The 20,681-nt window shown below is 41.1% G+C and overlaps 1 protein-coding gene across 15 annotated transcripts in view; it reads right to left on the reverse strand.

Moving 5' to 3' along the window:
• shank3a (SH3 and multiple ankyrin repeat domains 3a) overlaps positions 1-20,681 on the reverse strand; it is a 1,072,328-nt gene that overhangs the window by 556,010 nt on the left and 495,637 nt on the right. For all 15 annotated transcript variants that reach the window (XM_072241114.1, XM_072241121.1, XM_072241124.1 and 12 more), the window contains 3 exons: positions 15,588-15,739; positions 13,587-13,754; positions 11,926-12,042 (listed from right to left, as the gene is read on the reverse strand). In XM_072241114.1, the coding sequence (XP_072097215.1) occupies positions 11,926-12,042; positions 13,587-13,754; positions 15,588-15,739 (437 nt within the window). The remainder of the gene's footprint in view (positions 1-11,925; positions 12,043-13,586; positions 13,755-15,587; positions 15,740-20,681) is intronic.

The raw sequence follows: 20,681 nt of genomic DNA on the forward strand, positions 1-20,681 counted from the left end.
CCCTTACTATCGAGTCCCCTATCACAACTGCTCTCCTCTTCCTTGCCCTACCCTTCTGAGCTACAGGGCCAGACTCTGTGCCGGAGGCACGGCCACTGTCGCTTCCCCCGGGTAAGCTGTCCCCCCCAACAGTACTCAAACAGGAGTACCCATTGTTAAGGGGCACAGCCACCGGGGTACTCCCTATTACCTGACTCTTCCCCTTCCCCCTCCTAACCGTGACCCACTTGTCTGCCTCCCGTGGCCCCGGCGTGACCACCTGCCTGCAACTCCTCACTCTCCCTGACCAGACAAAAGTCATCGAGCTGCAGCTCCAGTTCTGTAACGCGGTCCCTTAGGAGCTGCATCTCGATGCACTTGGCGCAGATGTAGACGTCCGGGAGGCTTGGAGACTCCAGGGCCTCCCACATTCGACACCGAGAACAGCAAACTGCTCTTACACTCATACTGCCCCTCTCCTCAAATAACAACAGAAAATGAATGCCAAACCTTCCTCGCCTCGCCCGTTTCCGCCTAAGCCCGTTGAGCCAAAGCCCTTAAGTCTTCACTCTGCTCCCGGCTCACGCCGCAGCCCGCAAACTACGCTGCCCGCTCTATGAGGCTCTGTTCCTTTTAAATCTGCCGCGCTGCACTGCCCGACGACACACGCCTGCGCAGTCCCGCCTCTCAGAACGCCGTTGGAGAAAAAAAAATAACGAAAATTTCAAAAATGTCTTTCTCGGCACTCCCACTCAGACTCTCAGACTCCTTCTTCGAATCAAACCCGAAGCAGATCATCTGCATACTTACTAATCCAATTTACCACCCCATCATCCAGATCATTAATATATATGACAAACAACATTGGACCCAGTACAGATCCCTGAGGCACACCACTAGTCACCGGCCTCCAATCTGACACACAGTTATCCACCACTACTCTCTGGCATCTCCCATCCAGCCACTGCTGAATCCATTTTACTACTTCGATATTAATGCCTAATGATTGAACCCTCCTAACTAACCTTCCGCGTGGAACCTTGTCAAAGGCCTTACTGAAGTCCATATAGACAACATCCACCGCTTTACCCTCGTCAACTTTCCTAGTAACCTCATCAAAAAATTCAATAAGATTTGTCAAACATGACCTTCCACGCACAAAGGACGGGTTGCACTTGAATCCGAGGGGGACCAATATCCTGACAGGGAAGTTTGCTAAAGCTATTGGGGAGATTTTAAACTAGAATTGCTGAGGGGTGGGAATCGAACTAAAGAGACAGAAAAGACGGAGGAAAGGGAGGTTGGCTCAAAAATAGAGAAAGCTTGGAGACAGTGGGTAAGAGAGTATAGGCAGGTGATAGAGAATGGACACGCTCAGACCGATAGTTTGAGATGTGTCTATTTTATTGCAAGGAGAATTATGAACAAAGTGGATGAGCTTGGAGTGTGGATCAGCAATTGGGGCTATGATATTGTGGCCATTACAGAGACATGGATGGTGCAGGGGCAGGAATGGCTACTTCAAGTGCCAGGCTTTAGATGTTTCAGAGAGGACAGGGAGGGAGGCAAAAGCGGTTGGGGCATGGCACTGTTGATTAGGGATAGTGCCACGGCTGCAGAAAAAGAGGAAGACAAGGAGGGATTGTCTACAGACTCTCTGTGGTTGGAAGTTAGGAATAGCAAGGGGTCAATTACACTACTGGGTGTTTTTTATAGACCACCCAATAATAACAGGGACATCGAGGAGCAGATATGGAGACAGATTCTGCAAAGGTGTAAATAATAACAGGGCTGTTGTGGTGGGAGATTTTAATTTCACAAATATAGATTGGCATCTCCCTAGAGTGAGGATTTTAGATGGGGTGGAGTTTGTTCAGTGTGTTCAGTAAGGTTTCTCGACACAGTATGTAGATATGCCTACAAGAGGAGAGACTATACTCGATCTGTATTGGGAAATGAATCTGGTCAGGTGTCAGGTCTCTCAGTGGGAGAGCATTTTGGAGATGGTGATCACAATTCTATCTCCTTTACCATAGTATTGGAGAGGGACAGGAACAGACAAGTTAGGGAATCGTTTAATTGGAGTAAGGGAAAATATGAAGCTAACAGGCAGGAATTTGGAAGCATAAATTAGGAACAGATGTTCTCAGGGAAACGTGTGGAAGAAATGTGGCAAATGTTCAGGGGATATGTGCGTGGGGTTCTGCATAGGTATATTCCAATGAGACAGGGAAAGGAAGTTAGGATACAGGCACCGTGGTGCACAAAGGTTGTTGTAAATCTAGTCAAGAAGAAAAGACGAGCTTACAAAAGATTTAAAAAGCTAGGTAATGATAGAGACCTAGAAGATTATAAGGCTAGCAGGAAGGAGCTTAAGAATGAAATTAGGAGAGCCAGAAGGGGCCATGAGAAGACCTTGGTGAACAGGATAAAAGAAAACCCCAAGGAATTCTACAAATATTTGAAGAGCAAGAGAATAAAATGTGAGAGAATAGGACCAATCAAGTGTGACAGTGGAAAAGTGTGTTTGGAATCTGAGGAGATAGTAGGGGTACTTAATGAATACTTTGCTTCAGTAATCACTACGGAAAAGGATCTTGGCGATTGTTGGGATGACTTACAGCAGACTGAAAAGTTTGAGCATATAGATATTAAGGAAGAGGATGTGCTGGAGCTTTTGGAAAGTATCATGTTGGATAAGTCACCGGACCCAGATGGAATGTACCCAGGCTACTGTGGGAAGCGAGGGAGGAGATTGCTGAGCCTCTGGCAATGATCTTTGCATCCTCATTGGGGACGGGAGAGGTTCCAGAGGATTGGAGGGTTGCAGCTGTTGTTCCATTATTCAAGAAAGGGAGTAGAGATAGCCCAGGAATTTGTAGACCAGTGAGTCTTACTTCAGTGGTTGGTAAGTTGATGGAGAAGATCCTGAGAGGCAGGATTTATGATAATTCGGAGTGGCATAATATGATTAGGAATAGTCAGCATGGCTTTGTGAAAGGCAGGCTGTGCCTTACGAGCCTGATTAAATTTTTTGAGGATGTGACTAAACACATTGATGAAGGTAGAGCCATTGATGTAGTGTATATGGATTTCAGCAAGGCATTTGATAAGGTACCCATTCAAGACTTATTGAGAAAGTAAGGAGGCATGGGATCCAAGGGGACCTTGCTTTGTGGATCCAGAATTGGCTTGCCCATGGAAGGCAAAGAGTGGTTGTAGATGGGTCATATTCTGCACGGAGGTCGGTGACCAGTGGTGTGTCTCAGGGATCTGTTCTGGGACCCCTACTCTGTGATTTTTATAAATGACCTGAATGAGGAAGTGGTGGGATGAGTTAATAAATTTTCTGATGACACAAAAGTTGGGGTGTTGTGGATAGTATTGAAGGCTGTCAGAGATTACAGCGGGACATTGATAGGATGCAAAAATGGGCTGACAAGTAGCAGATGGAGTTCAAACCAGATAAGTGTGAGGTGGTTCATTTTGGTAGGTCAAATATGACGGCAGAATATAGTATTAATGGTCAGACTGTTGGCAGTGTGGAGGATCAGAGAGATCTTGGGGTCTGAGTCCATAGGGCACTCAAAGCTGCTATGCAGATTGACTGTGGTTAAGAAGGCATGCAGTGCAGTAGCCTTCATCAACCATGGGATTGAGTTTAAGAGCTGAGAGGTAATGTTGCAGCTCTATAGGCCCCCAGTCAGGTCCCACTTGGAGTACTGTGCTCAGGTCTGGTGGCCTCACAACAGAAAGGACGTGGAAAACATAGAAAGGGTGCAGAGGAGATTCACAAAGATGTTGCCTGTATTGGGGAGCATGCCTTATGAGAATAGGTTGAGTGAACTCAGCCTTTTCTCCTTGGAGTGATGGAGGATGAGAAGTGACCTGATAGAGGTGTACAAGATAATGAGAGGCGTTGATCGTGTGGATCATCAGAGGCTTTTTTCCAGGGCTGCAATGGCTAACGTGAGAGGGCACAGTTTTAAGGTGCTTGGAAGTAGGTACAGAGGAGATGTCAGGGTTAAGTTTTTTTTTTACACAGAGAATGGTGAGTGCGTGGAATGGGCTGCTAGCGACTGTGGTGGAGATGGATACAATAAGGTCTTTTAAGAGACTCCTGGATAGGTACATGGAGCTTAGAAAAATAGAGGACTATGGGATGGGTAACCGTAGGTAATTTCTAAAGTAAGTACATGTTCGGCACAGTATTGTGGGCCGAAGGACCTGTATTGTGCTGTAGATTTTCTATGTTTTTAAGAGTCTCTAGTGTTAAAGAATGGTGTGAAAACTAAAAGATAAAAAATCGACTGAGTGGCAATTGTGTGGGTGAAAATGTCTTGTTAATGAGAGGTCAGAGGAGAATGGTCAGACTTGTTCAAGCTAAATGGAAGGTAACGGTAACTGAAATAATTGCACTTTAATCAGTGGTGTGCAGAACAGCATTTCTGAATGGACAACATGTCAAACTTTGAAGTGGATGGGCAGAAGACCACACCAGGTTCCACTCCTGTACCTAATAAAGAGGCTACTGAGTGTATGCTACCTAAATCCTCGTGCTTTAAATCGTCCATAATTTCAACCATCCTCAGAAGGATTCCATCACAGGACATTTTTCCTTCCTCTCCCAGCATTACAGAGTGAATGATTCCTCTCTACCTCCTTGGTTAGTTCTTCCAACCAGGGCCTTTCTCATAGTTCTTTCCCATATGTCACCCATTCTCTTCCCACATTCCAGAGACAATTCTGCCAAATGAAGCTAAAATATACTTGAACTTGTAATTTTTGTTTTGCTTTTGATGCTTACACTGTGGTCTCCTCTATGTTGAAGAAAGCAAATGCAAATTGGCTGACTAGTGTGCAGAACCTCTGTTTTGTAGAAAGATAATCCAGAGCTTCCAGTCGACTGTCACTTTAATTCTCTGTGCTGCTCCCACTTTGGCCTCTGTTTTCAACCTCCAGTGACAGTCAACCTCAGCTCATGAACCACTGTTCCATTTTTTGCCTGAATTCACCTGAGTCTTTGATGTTTAATATGGAATTCAATTCTTTCAGAAACCACGGAGTGGCACAATAGCCTAGTGGTAATCGTAACGCTTTGCAGTACAGGCAACCTGGGTTCAAATTCCCACCACCTTAAGGAGCTTATACATTCTCCTCATGGCCACATGGGTTTCTGGGTGCTCTGGCTTCCTCCCGCAGTCCAAAGACATACTAGTTGATAGGTTAATTGGTTATTGTAAATTGTCCCATGATTAGGCTCAGATTAAATCAGGGGATTGCTGAGTGGTGTCTTGAAGGGCTGGAAGGGCCTATTTCACACGGTATTTCAATAAAAAAAAAACAAACTAAGCTCTCCACAATGTGGCTGTACCTTTTCCATTTTGATTTGTTTCATTTCCGCCTCCAACTACACTTTAAATTGTTACCTTGACACATCAGCTATAATCATCTGGGCCATACCCTCCAAATATCTGGATCTGCCTCTCGATTTTTTTGCACTACCTTACTTTCCATTTTTCTATTTTCTATTTATGATTTATAATTTACATTTTTAATATTTACTATCGATTTGTAATCCAGGGAGCGGGAAGTGCAGAATCTAATATCGCTGTACATTCTAGTATCAATTGTTTGGCGACAATAAAGTATAAAGTATCATCCCTACCATTTTCCCCTCTCTGGAACTTAAAATATCTATATTTTCTCACTTTGCCAGTTCACTTAAAATGTTAATTCAGTTACTTTCCACTGTCGCTGTTCAACCTGCTGAATACTTCAGTATGTTCTGTTTTTGTTTCAGATTTTCAGTATCTACATTTTTTGCTCCAGGCAGCTCTTGCTCCTTTCTTGGCTATCCCGCTAATCCCTTTAAACTAAACCTTCAAATGTGAGTGCACAATCTCAAAACAAAAATCTGCTTTTATAAAAACTTTACCTGACTAACATAGATATCAACTCTGTATAAAATCCAAAATTGTTACACTGCCGATATGTTCTTATCAACCGGTCATTCCAAATATACTTGCAGCATAAATATTGACAATTATCTGGTCAAAATGGCTGCAAGAATGGCTTCAACTCAGGCATCATGAAGAGTTAATGAACCGTCATAATGTAAATTGCATTTCTGAGTGGCTATCTATTGTTTTATGAAACTTTTGAATTATGTATATTTAACTACAATATCAGAGTACTCAGACATCCCAACCTGCAAAAACTCATTTCAGGGAGGTAGCACCCCCGCCCCCTGCAACCCCATATCCCCACTCCCCCCCACTGTCAACCTCCAAGGGTGTATGTAATACTTAGTGATTTTGTCTAATCTGTAAACCAAGTTGGGTATATGCAGAAAATGTGACATTAAAATATGTATTTATATTATATTATCACATTTATTCTGTTTCAACTTTAAGCAAGTCTACAGGGAGTTTGGCCTCATCACGTAGGACATCAATAGAGTAGCTCCTTAGCAGCCAGCCAGCTAGTTTAAATAATATTAGCTATGCTAATGAATGAATAACACCTGTTAAACTCACCTCAACATGTCTTTTACATTTTAACCCACCATGGGCAATAGAAAAGTCACTGTTGCAAACAGTGCCGTGAACAACACTGTCATTATTTTTGAGATCAACTGCAAAGCCCGCCCACAGAGAAAACTGAAAGGTTTACTTAGCAGGGGTCCGCAATCGTTTTTGCACCGCAGACCGGTTTAATATCGACAATATTCTTGCAGACCAGCTGACCGGGGGCGTGGGTGTTAATCACAACTGGAACATAGGTGATAAGTCAATTGCATCATAACATTTTAAGTAATGTTTGGATATTAAACACACAGCGCATATCTTCCCTGTATGAACGTATAAAATCATTGCAACACACCAATATCGTTGAATCAGTGGGAGCCCTGGGCTCGTTTTCCTGCAACAAGACGGTCCCATTGAGGGGTGATGGAAGACAGCGATACTCAAAAGGGGTTCCTTATGTCTAGTCTATTCCGCAATTTAGTTTTCGTTGCATTCATTGCAGAAAACTCCGCTTCACAGAGATATGTTGGAAATGGAAGCAATGTTTTCAGTGCTTTCGTGGCTATCTCAGGATATTCAGCCTTGACTTTGATCCAGAATGCCGGCAGAGATGTTATGTCAAACATACTTTTCAGCCCATCGTCATTTGCAAGCTCGAAGAGTTGATGTTTTTCCTGCGCTGACATGGATGATTCACCGGGGACATTCACAAATGGGTCACGGACCCATTCCTTTGCACGTCTTGGGTCACTGATGACCTTGTGTGCGTTAAAATTCAACAGTGTGTGACAGGGAATGAGGAAAGGTGCAGCTGACTCATATCGTTTCGTATCGCCAAATCATATTGTTTCCTCGTGGGCCGGTGGTTGGGGACCACTCTTACCACGAAGAGAGACCAATCAGGATGTTCGCTGTCCTTCTCCCTGTCCATCTCAAAAAAATCGATTTCCGGGATATTGTATATAATTTCCGGGCGTCAGGGAGCCACTATCGATATGCGGGAGACTCCTGGAACTTCCGGGAGAGGTGGGATATCTGGAGTACTTAGCTATTGTGCTTCAAATTTCATGTACAATTTTGTAGACAACAGAATTCTTCCTCTGCCCAAAAGCACACTCATGCACATGAAAAAGCACAGCTAAAGAGCTGTTTGCTGATCTAGACAGACAGAATCCTGAGATCTCCTCCAAAATAAGCTCTGCAGAAAGAAGCTTACTACTTATGGTTGGATTTTGTTTGACAATGTATAAAAACAGGCGTTTCACAAGGATGAAATGGATAAACTCAAGCCTCAGTCTATGTAGTTTCAATTATTTACAACAGCTTCATTTTTTTTAATTTAAAGCACAAATATTTACCTAAATGATTAAATTTTGAGAGTTAACTATTTAATGAGATTTTACTCTTAATGACATAATTTGGATGAATGTCACCAAAGTTAGAAGTGAAGGTAAAGATAAAAGCACTGATGTACTTCCGCCGACAGAAAGCAAATGCGTAGAGCAAAACAGAATAGAGGAAAGTCATACCTGACACACTAGGCCTTCAAAATCAGTCACTTTCTTTCCCCAAATAAAATACTGTCACACTACATTGCTAACACAGACTGTCTATACTCATACAAGCATTGCTGGAAAAACCATGGCAACATTATCTAATAATTTTTTCATGAAATCAACCCACACTCGGCATAAATTTAAGGGCACAAGGGCTGTCACAAGACATGATGTCTGTGGGAAGTACTGCATTCAAATGTACTGGAGCTGCCCATGTGACTTCCAGCTTTTCTGGAGCTTCTATATATATTGAAAATTTAGAATACAATGAGGGCTTTCAAAAGCCTTTCATTATATGTTTGCATGCGTTCAAAGTTGGAGAATGAAATTAACCCAGGACTTCTTACTGCTGACTGCTACCATCAAAGAGGAGGTACAGGAGTCTGAAGACGCACACTCAACGATTCAGGAACAGCTTCTTCTCCATCATCATCACATTTCTGAATGGACATTTAACCCATGTACAATACTTCACTATTTTTTGCCCTCTTTTTGCACTGCCTAATTTTTATGTATATTTATTACTATAATTTATAGTTTTTAAAAACATTATTATGTATTGCATTGGACTGCTGCTGCAAAACAACAAATTTCACCACATGCTGGTGATATTAAACCTGATTCTGATTAGAATGCAGGTAGGAAATAACCGCCATATACCAATTGGCAGAATGCTGAATCACAATAAAAGTGGTGTGAAGACTTTCCCATGTCCCATTCCCTTCTTGTGAGCTCTGCCCTTAATTGCTTGATTTAACTTCCACACTTAGTTCCTGCACTATCTCTTTAATATTTTCAAGTACCGCTGTCCATTCTAGCCCTTCAAGCCACACCACCCCTGCAACTCCACAACACCGATAACCCTAATCTCATCACGGAACAATAGACAATGACCAACTAACCCACCCGGCACGTCTTTGGACTGTGGGAGGAAATTGGAGCACCACGGGAAACACACACGTTCCACAGGGAGGACATACAGACACTCCTTTCAGATGGCACTGAAATGAACTTTAAACTCCGGAATGCTCCGAGCTGCAATCCCATCACACTAACCGCTTCTCTACTGACAGCCCCAACGTATCAGGGCCCAAGAAGAGCAGAGTAAGCTGCCTAAATGACTATCGTGCAGTTGCACTCACACCTACTGTGCTGAAGTGCTTTGAGAGGCTGGTTATGGCTGGAATCAACTCCTGCCTAAGCAAGGACCTGGACACACAGCAATTTGTCTATCACCACAATAAGTCTACAGTGGATGCATTCTCACTGGGTCTCCAATCGACCTTGGACCACTTGGACTGTAGCAATACCTATGTCAAGTTTCTGTTTATTGATTATATCTCAGTGCTCAGTACCATCTCAGCATTAATCAACAAGCTTCAAAACCTAGACTTCTATACCTCCCTCTGCAAATGGATCCTTGACTTCCTCATCAGGAGACCATAGTCCATGCAGATCAGACATAACACCTCCTTCTCGTTAGCACACTTCAAGGATATGTGCTTAACCTATTGCTCTACTCTCCCTACACCTACGATTGTGTGGCTAGACACAGCTCGAACACCATCTATAAATATACCGATAACACAAGTATTGTTGGCAGAAATCCAGATGATGATGAAGAGGAGTGAGATAGATCCGCTGGCTGAATGGTGTTGCAAACTCAACATCAGTAAGGCCAAGGAACTGATTGTGGACTTCAGGAAGGGGAAGACCACAGAGCACACACACGGGATCAACAATGGAAAGGATGAGTAGTTTCAAGTTCCTGGGTGTCAACATCTCTGAAGATCTAACCTGGGCCCAACATATTGATGCAATTACAAAGAAAGCCCACCAGTGGCTATTTTTCATTAGGAGTTTGATGAGATTTGGTTTGTCACCAAACACTCTCACAAATTTCTGCAGATGTACTATCGAGAGCATTCTAACTGGATGCATCACTGTCTGGTAATGGAGAGGCCACTACACAGGATTGGAAAAAGCTACAGAAAGTTGTAAAGTCGGCCAGCTCCATCATGGGCATCAGCCTCAAAACAGGCAGCATCCATCATGAAGGACCCCAATCACCCAGGACATCCCCTCTTCTCATTGCCTCAAGGAGGAGGCTCAAGGGCATGAAGATGCACACCCAGCATTTTAGGAACAATCTCTTCACCAACCCCCACCTGCCATCATATTTGTGAATGAAAAATGTACCCATAGACACTACCATACTATTTTGTTTTCCCTCTTTTGGACTACTCACTTAACTCAATTTTATATTTATTTCCTATTGTAATTGATAGTGCCTTTTTATTATGTATTTTACCTTACTGCTGCCACAAAACAACAAATTTCACAATATATGCCACTGATATTAAACTTGATTCAGATTCTGAATTTAGATGGGGAAGAGACTATCAGTGTCAGAATATCAGGGAAATACAGGATGTACAGAATTTATATATATAAAAGAACTTACCATGGTACAGAATCTCGCTCAATAATTCCAAATCAAACCACTGTTCTACATCACGGAAAAGCCAACAAGTACAGATACAGTATTTTCAGAATAAAGTATCATCAGATAAGTGGTTGCACTTGGAAAAGGGGTAGATAATCCTGAATCCGAATTGATTTGAACGAATTTTGATTACCACTCTATTGATGAGAGATAACTCAGCTAATAAGTAAAAATTTAAAAATCAGAACTGAATGTGATTGGTTTCAATACATTCATTTGGGGGATGTGGGCTTTGCAGGTACCGCTGTATGATGTGTCGTGGGAAATGAAAGATCTGTTAGCTGTGTTCCAGAGACCCAAGTTCTTAGGGCACAGAGTTCAGAAAAAGCGACACAACAGACTTTCAACATTGTAAATCAGCGAGTTGTTTGTTATGTCTCCCCTCTCGCTGTGAAACAGGGACATCTCTTTTTCCCTTATTAGGGACAGAGAGGGAGGGAGGGAGAGGGAGAGAGAGAGAGAGAGACAGAGACAGAGAGAGAGAGAGACAGAGAGAGAGCCTGTGGTATGTCAAATTACCAGCTGAACGAGTAGTCTTTGGGGTACTGCTAGTCTGTGTCTTTATTGATGCTTTGCTGATCACTTGAGTTCTCGGTGGGGGGGCGCTGATGCTTTTTTTTGTTGGTGGGGAGGGGGATCATTGCTTTGCTGCTGCTAATGCATGGGAGGGGGTAGCTTGGGGGGAGGCTTTGGAGTTCTAACATTTAACCGTCATTCATTCATTCTTTGGGACACTCATCTGTCTTCGTGGATGTTTGAAAAGAAAAAGAATTTCAGGATGCATAATTTCTCTGACATTAAATGTACCTTTGAAACCTTGAATGGACGTATTGCCACGGCCCTTCCTCAACTTCAGACATGCTAGTTATATATGCCCTGCATTGAAGTAGTCATTACAGGCCACAACCAGATCTCTGGTTTCTCAGATCTCTTAACAATCTGCAATCTATTTCTCCCATCACCCTTATGCTTTAGGCTCTATGAATTCACCTTCCTGCTTCCATGATCACCCTAACTTACTTTTTCTTCTACTTGCACTCTTCTCCACACTCTTTCAGCTGCATTCTTGCCTTGAACTTTTCATCCTTCCTAACTCTGTTCTTACCTAACCCTCATAATCTTCCTACTTGCCTTGACACCAAACTTTCAACATCCTTTCCTACTTCATTCCCCTCTTATCCTACCCACTTGCGTTTCGACATATTTCCCTATGCTCTTCCTAACATTCTACTTACAATACTCTCACATTCTGGCATGACCACAATGAGTCACATTTTTGAAGTGCTGACCATTCCAGTTCACTTCTTTATCTCACTATTGCCCTTTCCCAGGAATTCCCCCACCCATGACTGACCTGATTGTAGAGTGCACAGATATGCAGAGCTGTGTTCCCCGAGGCATTCTGTGTGCTCATGTCTGCTCCATAAAACAACAGGTGTTCCAGGTGCTGCACATGCCCATACCGGCAAGCCTGAATCAAAACAACAGACAGTTAGAACTTCGCAAGCTCATCACCGATATATTTTCAATCAATTATTCAGCCTGTGAGTGCCACTGACTGTGATTGCTTTTATTTGTCTTCTTTGCATGACTTAAAAGAATTAGAACTTTGCAACTCAGCTCTGATTAAAGGAGTTAGGCCCTATTTAAAGAAAAAAGAATTTCCAGAATTAATGTACAGAAGCAATATGAACAGATTCATTGGACCGATTTTATAATCGAAGTACTTGAGTGCTAGCAATGAAAGTATGTCACGAAGAGGAGGGGAGACGAGCCCTGTCATATCTCTAAACCCATTATACCAGACTGGAAGTACGGTACGTAAGCCATCTTTCAACCCCAGGAATCGCTCAAGGAAACTACTTTTAGTGATATTTTCAAGGTTTTCACTATTCCAAAGGCATGCTCTTCAACCAATATGATTAATCCCATGTAATGTCTGATGGAATCTGATGGAACAAATCCTAAGGGACTCAGCTATTTGTGCCATGATGCTGAAGAAATGTTCCAGGATTAGACACACCTCAAAACAAGTTGCTACAATAAAGCCATGTAAATAATCATTTGGAAAACTGGCCAGGATAAACTGTCTCCAAAAAGTAGGATATCCAATTTGGTTAAGTAACTCCCATAGATTTATTTATAATTGGCAGCAAAGTGATACAAGGCGCCATTAGCAATGTTGTATACTTATGCCGAAATAACCTATCAACTCTGCTGAACTCCAAGTTTCATTATAAACTTGAATATCAAGACAACGTTTGAACAACATGAAACCAAGAGGCCAGATTAAATGGAAATCAATGAAAATAAAAAAGGGGGTAAAGAAAAGTGGTTATTTCTTTGTGCAGGTCAATCAGTCAAACTTAACCCAGGACTTCAGTGTTCAATTACATACTCAGTGCCTCAGATAATGGAACAGTATGTGCTTTGCAATTGAAAAAAAATATTCTTGAGAATAAAGTAGCAGGTAAAGAAAGTGAAATCTGCTGTTTTTGTAATGAGTTTTAGTTTAGATTGGGCATATAGATATATAGAACTTAAATTACATCTGATAACCTCCAACAGATGTGATAAATGATTGCTATAAAGACTTATCACAGAATCTTGGTTTGTATTGTGTTGAAGGAGTTGCCAACAATTTACTCTCAGTCCTACTCAGTGGGTCATACAGACAAAATACCTCCCAAATTCTTTGCTTGGCCAAAAGATCTTGAAGAAGGAACTGCCAACCCTCTTTACTATGTTGGTAGTATATCAGGACATAAATAAACATCTGACTCTGCAAATTTAAGCTGGTTTAGTTCCTTCTTGAATACTCCAGTTGGCATCTTATGTTCCCAATCTACTCCCTTCAATTCCAACTCCAGCAAAATGAGTGAGCTCCTACTATGAGAACTCAGTGGGAATGGAAATGGAAAGGAACAGATTGCATTCCATGATTCCAAGCTATCAGTGCATCATTCATACATGGAACTGTTTTCTATATATTCTGTTTCCTATCAATCATTTTACCTGATGGATTTCCTGCCAGCCATTTTCATCCATGCAGCCTACGTTGGCACGGTCATGTAGAATCAGTTCACAGCAATAAGGGTCTCCTCCCACCATTGAACTATGGTATAAAGGTGTTAAACCCCGGCTGTCCTTATAATCTGGAGAAGCACCCAGATCTAACAGAGTCTGTGCAAAAAAGACATACAAGTAGGTTACGAAGGTATGTAGTGTCACACAGCATTGTATGTTGTACAGTCAATAGAATTATTATTTAGGATGCACAAGCACAATACATTTATAACATTTACTCACTCACAAAACATAGTTCCTAAAGATAGTACAAACAATGCAGAGTTATTATTTTATAATTGAATAAATTGAGGAAATACAAGACAGTTAGGTGTAAGGAATTAAACAGAGAAGTTTCAGAGACATTGCTTCTTTTGTTGAAGGCATCTACAAAGAAGGACCAAAATCCTTATCAGAAGTACACTATTCAAGAGTAAAATCAGGAAGTACTCTTTCGTAGAAAAGGTAGAGGTATTCTAGAACTCTCTAACCTTTTCGGTCAAACATAAGCTTCAGGATTCTAACGAATTTTTATTTTGTTTTAGAGTCTGGAACAAAGGTAAATTATTAATAAATAAGCGTTGAAGTCTACAATGAGATAATATGTACTATCTGTTAGATATTGGTTATTAACAACATTGGCCAGGTCACCAGGGCTCCTTTATCTCTGAATATGTTATAGGATCTTACAGTTCCACTAGAGAGTGAGAGATAAGATCTTAGATCATCCTCTAATTTGATCGGCAGTCACCCTGACAGTGCAGTCATCATTCAATACTGAAACAAACATGGTGTAAAACCCAGAGCAAGGATCAAATCAATTGACTGAAGGATCAGAAAATGATCACTGTATCTCACGAACATACAACACACACACGCATTGTCTTTGGGTCACCACTAATAGAAATGCAATACACCATTCTAGGTCCCTTAGCCCTTAAAAATATTTAACTAACATTCTGTATGGATACAGATATCTAGATACCACCATCAGTAAGGATCTACTTTTTATCAAGAGCAGCATTGTTCAACATCGCCCAGTGGCTGAACAGCAAGAGACCTACTGGACATAAGGATTAACTGATCCAGTCCATTAAAATGTGTTGGGCAAGTACACAAAACACTGAGTAGGATTACTGGAAGAGTGGTTTTCAAATCTAGAAAATAAGTAGAGTTTGGAAGTAGTGGTTAAAACACACCTGGATTATCACTTTCACATCTGGGCATTATATTTTGGGTGGGATACAAGCAAAAATTTGCAGAAATGATACCTGGACTCCGCTGATTAAATTATGAGTTCAGATAACTCAAAGTAGAATTGCATCACCTCAGAATTTAGAGGATTAAAGGACAATCTGACTGGCTTTCAAAATATTCGAAGCACTGATTCAGGAATCTAAAATTAGGGGATATTCACTGAAAATTAGAGCTTTAGATTTGTGTTAGAAAATTCAAAGCACAGCAGAAATTTGGACAATTTAGACTACATTGGTCAATTGTCAATTTTAATTTGAGGTTGAAGGACTTTTTATTAACCAAAGGTATTAATGGAAATAGGGCAAATAAGGTTTTTGATTACAAATCAGACAGATTTGACAGAACAGGCTTGAGGGATAAAATGACTCACTCTCATTCCAATATTCAGATCCTCATGTTCAATAATCCAACAAACTTGTGAAGGTTGGGGGTTGGGGCAGTGGCAAGAGGTGGAATTGGCAAAACAATATTGTGGTTCCATGTATTACCAAGTGATTTTTGTGCACTCCCTTCAGAGTGCAACTTATGACTCACTATCACCATAGTGTCAGGTACTCACCAGTATTGCAGCATAATGCTAGTTGACGTGAAATTGTGTTCACATTGTTAATGCAGCTCAGTTCATGTACTAAGTATCCCTGTGCCATGAAATCACATGATCAGTGTTGATGGAGTGTGGAATTGACTACTTACTATTAGTGCTGTATGATTCTGACATCGTACGGCCTTGTGTAAAGCTGTTAATCCATCCCGGGTCCTAAAGTCCAAATGAGCTCCCCCACTTTTCAGCAACTTGATGATTTCAGATGTGCTCTCCAATTGTGCAGCCAACGTTAATGGACATTCTGACAGTAGTGACAGGTAATATGGGAATTAGATCAGTAAATTATTCTTTCAAAGTCAAAACCAAGAATGAATGTATTAACGTAACTTATGTAGAGTGTAACATTAAATCAATGATCAGGAGTTCTCATAAATATATTGCTATTGTAGCTGTAAATGATCCAACAGTTTTTTCCATAAGATTAAACAGGAAGTTTAAGATGAGAGTAGATAGAAGAATAAATTCTTCACAGGCTTCCAACTGGGTACAGGTATTGATTATAACTGACGTTTCGATGACAAACTCTGCAATCTTCATCAGGGATGATTTTAAATAGAGTTTAAATGGATGGGTTAGAGGGTACAAGTCAATGAGAAGCATATTATTTAAATGGGTAGATATTGTGGTACGTACAGTAGATGTACATGAAAGTTTATAAGGAGTTAAGCATTTCCAATGCAACAGCAACACAGGCTTACCCCAATAAAATAAAAATTCCCCAGGTATGACCTGTTCTCTAAAACCAGGAAATGTTGGAACTGACTAATTATTTTCCACCTAGCCTGCTCTGAAAAATGCCATTGTCAATTTTATCAATTGGTATTTGCTCCCCAGCAACTTGTTTTACCATTATAGCTTTGTTCCAAACACAAACAAATGAGCTGAATTTCAAGGTGAAGTGAATTATTGCTCTTGAAATCAAAGCACTTTTTGACTGGGTGAGATATCCTGGGTGAACCATTGATTAGATCTCAACTGGACTTGTCAGAGACTGGGTTTCCTGTAGTGAATAATTCACTTCCTAAGGCTCTTCCATCATCCATATCCCACAACTCTGCAATGTGATGGAATACTTGGCACTTGATTGCAGCTACATTACTAAAAAAGCTTGGTACTATCCAGACTAAAGCCAACTTGTAGCCTATGCACTATATAACCATATAACAATTACAGTATGGAAACAGGCAATCTCGGCCCTTCTAGTCTGTGCCGAACTCCTAGTCTCACTTAGTCCCACCGACCTGCACTCGGTCCATAACCCTCCATTCCCTTTCTGTCCATATATCTATCCAATTTAACTTTAAACGACAACGTCGAACCTGCCTCAACCACTTCTGCTGGAAGCTCGTTCCACAAAGCCACCACTCTCTGAGTAAAAAAGTTCCCCCTCATGTTACCCCTAAACTTTTGCCCTTTAACTCTCAACTCATGTCCTCTTGTTTGAATCTCCCCCACTCTCAATGGAAAAAGCCTATCCACATCAACTCTATCAATCCCCCTCATAATTTTAAACACCTCTGTCAAGTCCCCCCTCAACCTTCTACGCTCCAAAGAATAAAGACCTAACTTGTTCAACCTTTCTCTGTAACTTAGGAGATGAAACCCAAGCAACATTTTAGTAAACCTGCTCTGTACTCTCTCAATTTTGTTGACATCTTTCCTATAATTTGGTGACCAGAACTGTACACAATACTCCAAATTTGGCCTTACCAATGCCTTATACAATTTCAACATTACATCCCAACTCCTATACTCAATGCTCTGATTTATAAAGGCCAGCATACCAAAAGCTTTCTTCACCACCCTACCCACATGAGATTCCACCTTCAGGGAACTATGCACCATTATTGCTAGATCCCTCTGTTCTACAGCATTCTTCAATGCCCTATCATTTACTGTGTATGTCCTATTTTGATTAGTCCTACCAAAATGTAGCACCTCACATTTTTCAGCATTAAACTCCATCTGCCATCTTTCAGCCCACTCTTCTAACTGGCCTAAATCTCTCTGCAAGCTTTGAAAACCTACTTCATTATCCACAACTCCACCTATCTTAGTATCATCTGCATACTTACTAATCCAATTTACCACCCCATCATCCAGATCATTAATATATATGACAAACAACATTGGACCCAGTACAGATCCCTGAGGCACACCACTAGTCACCGGCCTCCAATCTGACACACAGTTATCCACCACTACTCTCTGGCGTCTCCCATCCAGCCACTGCTGAATCCATTTTACTACTTTGATATTAATGCCTAACGATTGAACCTTCCTAACTAACCTTCCGTGTGGAACCTTGTCAAAGGCCTTACTGAAGTCCATATAGACAACATCCACCGCTTTACCCTCGTCAACTTTCCTAGTAACCTCATCAAAAAATTCAATAAGATTTGTCAAACATGACTTTCCACGCACAAATCCGTGTTGACTGTTCCTAATCAGTCCCTGTCTATCCAGATAATTATATATACAAATCAGACCCTGTCTATCCAGATAATTATATATACCATCTCTAAGAATACATTCCATCAGTTTACCCACCACTGACGTCAAACTCACAGGCCGATAATTGCTAGGTTTACTCTTAGAACCCTTTTTAAACAATGGAACCACATGACCAATACGTCAATCCTCCGGCACTACATTAAATATTAACAACCATTTCGCATGTGGCTGACATGTGTAGTAAATGCAGCAGTCCTGGAGTTATAGGTAACTCCACGTTATGAGATAGGTGGTTGCATTCCTCGGAAACAGTTCATTCCACAATTTTCTGTAAGATGAAGGCACATCATCTGCATGTGTCAAGAAACACGTTGAAAAGTAAAATGTTGTATTGGATTATTTACATTTTTCCCCACATGTTCCATAAGCATGGATTTTATTTTGTAACACAAATGTCTGGGTTGTAGATTTATAAATTATACAAAAGCAAATTTCCTTAATCTAAGTGCCCTTCAAATGGGGGTCATCTGTAGTACTTACCTGCACATCTTAAACCCATGACCTCTACCATCAAACAGGCTTAGAGTATCAGACACATGCAGATTCTTCTCTGAATCAACATCATTGAATCTAAGCCCAAGAACATAGAACCTAACAACAATTTGAAAGGACTTTCACCAGTTGGACTGAAAAATTCAAGGAGTGGCATATCATCATTCTTTCAAGGAATCAGTAGTATATAGCCAAAACCAAAAATTAAATTAGAGAGATCAAGAATCATCATTAAATATCAAGAAAATCAAAGGGAAATCCACTATTGATTGGGACACATCTTGTACAAAGAAAGACGGTTTTGTTTTGTTTTGCTCAATACCTGATCATAGTTGCAGCTGCTCCTCAATACAATGTCCTACACACAATCACCCTAAGTGGCTTCATCTATGATTTTACATCCACTTAAACTCTGGAAGATGATTGTTGATGACAGAACGATATTTAATTCTGTTTGCAATTCCTACAACAATGCAGAAGTTGATACTGAAATCAACATCCTAGGGAGTTCCATTAACCACAAGTTTAACTGGACTGGCGACATAAATGCTGTGGATACCAGAGCAGATTCAAGGCTGGATGTTGTGCAGCAAGCGAGATCTCCTAATAGCCAAAAGATTTCTCACACATCTGATTGAGTTCTTTTAGGAAGTAACCAAGAAGGTCAAAGAGTACAGAGCTGTAGACATGTTATATATGAACTTCAGTAAGGCCTTTGAAAAGGTTCTGCATGATAGGTTGCTAAATAAAGTTTGATCACAAGCGATTCAGAGAGAGCTAGCTAATTGGAGCTGCTAGTGGCTGGATGGGAGATGCCAGAGAGTAGTGGTGGATAACTGTTTGTCAGATTGGAGGCCGGTGACTAGTGGTGTGCCTCAGGGATCTGAACTGAGTCCAATGTTGTTTGTCATATACATTAATGATCTGGATGATGGGGTGGTAAATTGGATTAGTAAGTATGCAGATGATACTAAGATAGGTGGCGTTGTGGATAATGAAGCAGGTTTTCAAAGTTTGCAGAGAGATTTAGGCCAGTTAGAAGAGTGGGCTGAAAGATGGCAGATGGAGTTTAATGCTGATAAATGTGAGGTGCTACGTTTTGGTAGGACTAATCAAAATAGGACATACACAGTAAATGGTAGGGCATTGAAGAATGCAGTAGAACAGAGGGATCTAGGAATAATGGTGCATAGTTCCCTGAAGGTGGAATCTCATGTGGATAGGGTGGTGAAGAAAGTTTTTGGTATGCTGGTCTTTATAAATCAGAGCATTGAGTATAGGAGTTGGGATGTAATGTTGAAATTGTACAATGCATTGGTGAGGCCAAATTTGGAGTATTGTGTACAGTTTTGGTCACTAAATTATAGGAAAGATGTCAACAAAATAGAGAGAGTACAGAGTAGATTTACTAGGATGTTACCTGGGTTTCATCACCTACGTTACAGAGAAAGGTTGAACAAGTTGGGTCTTTATTCTTTGGAGTGTAGAAGGCTGAGGGGGGACTTGATAGAGGTATTTAAAATTATGAGGGGGATTGATAGAGTTGATGTGGATAGGCTTTTTCTATTGAGAGTGGGGGAGATTCAAAGAAGAGGAAATGAGTTGAGAGTTAGGGGGCAAAAGTTTAGGGGTAACTTGGGGGGGAACTTCTTTACTCAGAGAGTGGTGGTTGTGTGGAACAAGCTTCCAGCAGAAGTGGTTGAGGCAGGTTCGATGTTGTCGTTTAAAGTTAAATTGGACAGCTATATGGACAGGAAAGGAATGGAGGGTTATGGGCTGAGTGCTGGTCGGTGGGACTAGGTGAGAGTAAGAGTTCGGCACGGACTAGAAGGGCCGAGATTGCCTGTTTCCGTGCTGTAATTGTTATATGGTTATATGGATATAAGCGATCACAAGTGATTCAGGGAGAGCTAGCTAATTAGATATATAATTGGTTTGATGGTGGAAAGCTGAGAGTAATAATAGAAAGTTATTTTTCAAACTAGAAGCCCATGATTAAGTGGCGTATTCTGGGGATCAAAACTAAGGCCTGTTGTTTTTTTTAAATCATCTATCAGTGATTTGAATGAGAAAGTATAAGGTATGTTTAGTAAGTTTGCTGATGACACTAAGTTAGATGGTGTTGTTGACAGCGAAGATGATTATCAAGAATTAGAGAAGTGGGAAATGATCAGGTG

The sequence above is a fragment of the Mobula birostris genome, chromosome 23 (genome assembly GCF_030028105.1).
Source record: "Mobula birostris isolate sMobBir1 chromosome 23, sMobBir1.hap1, whole genome shotgun sequence".
Classification (NCBI taxonomy): Eukaryota; Metazoa; Chordata; class Chondrichthyes; order Myliobatiformes; family Myliobatidae; genus Mobula; species Mobula birostris.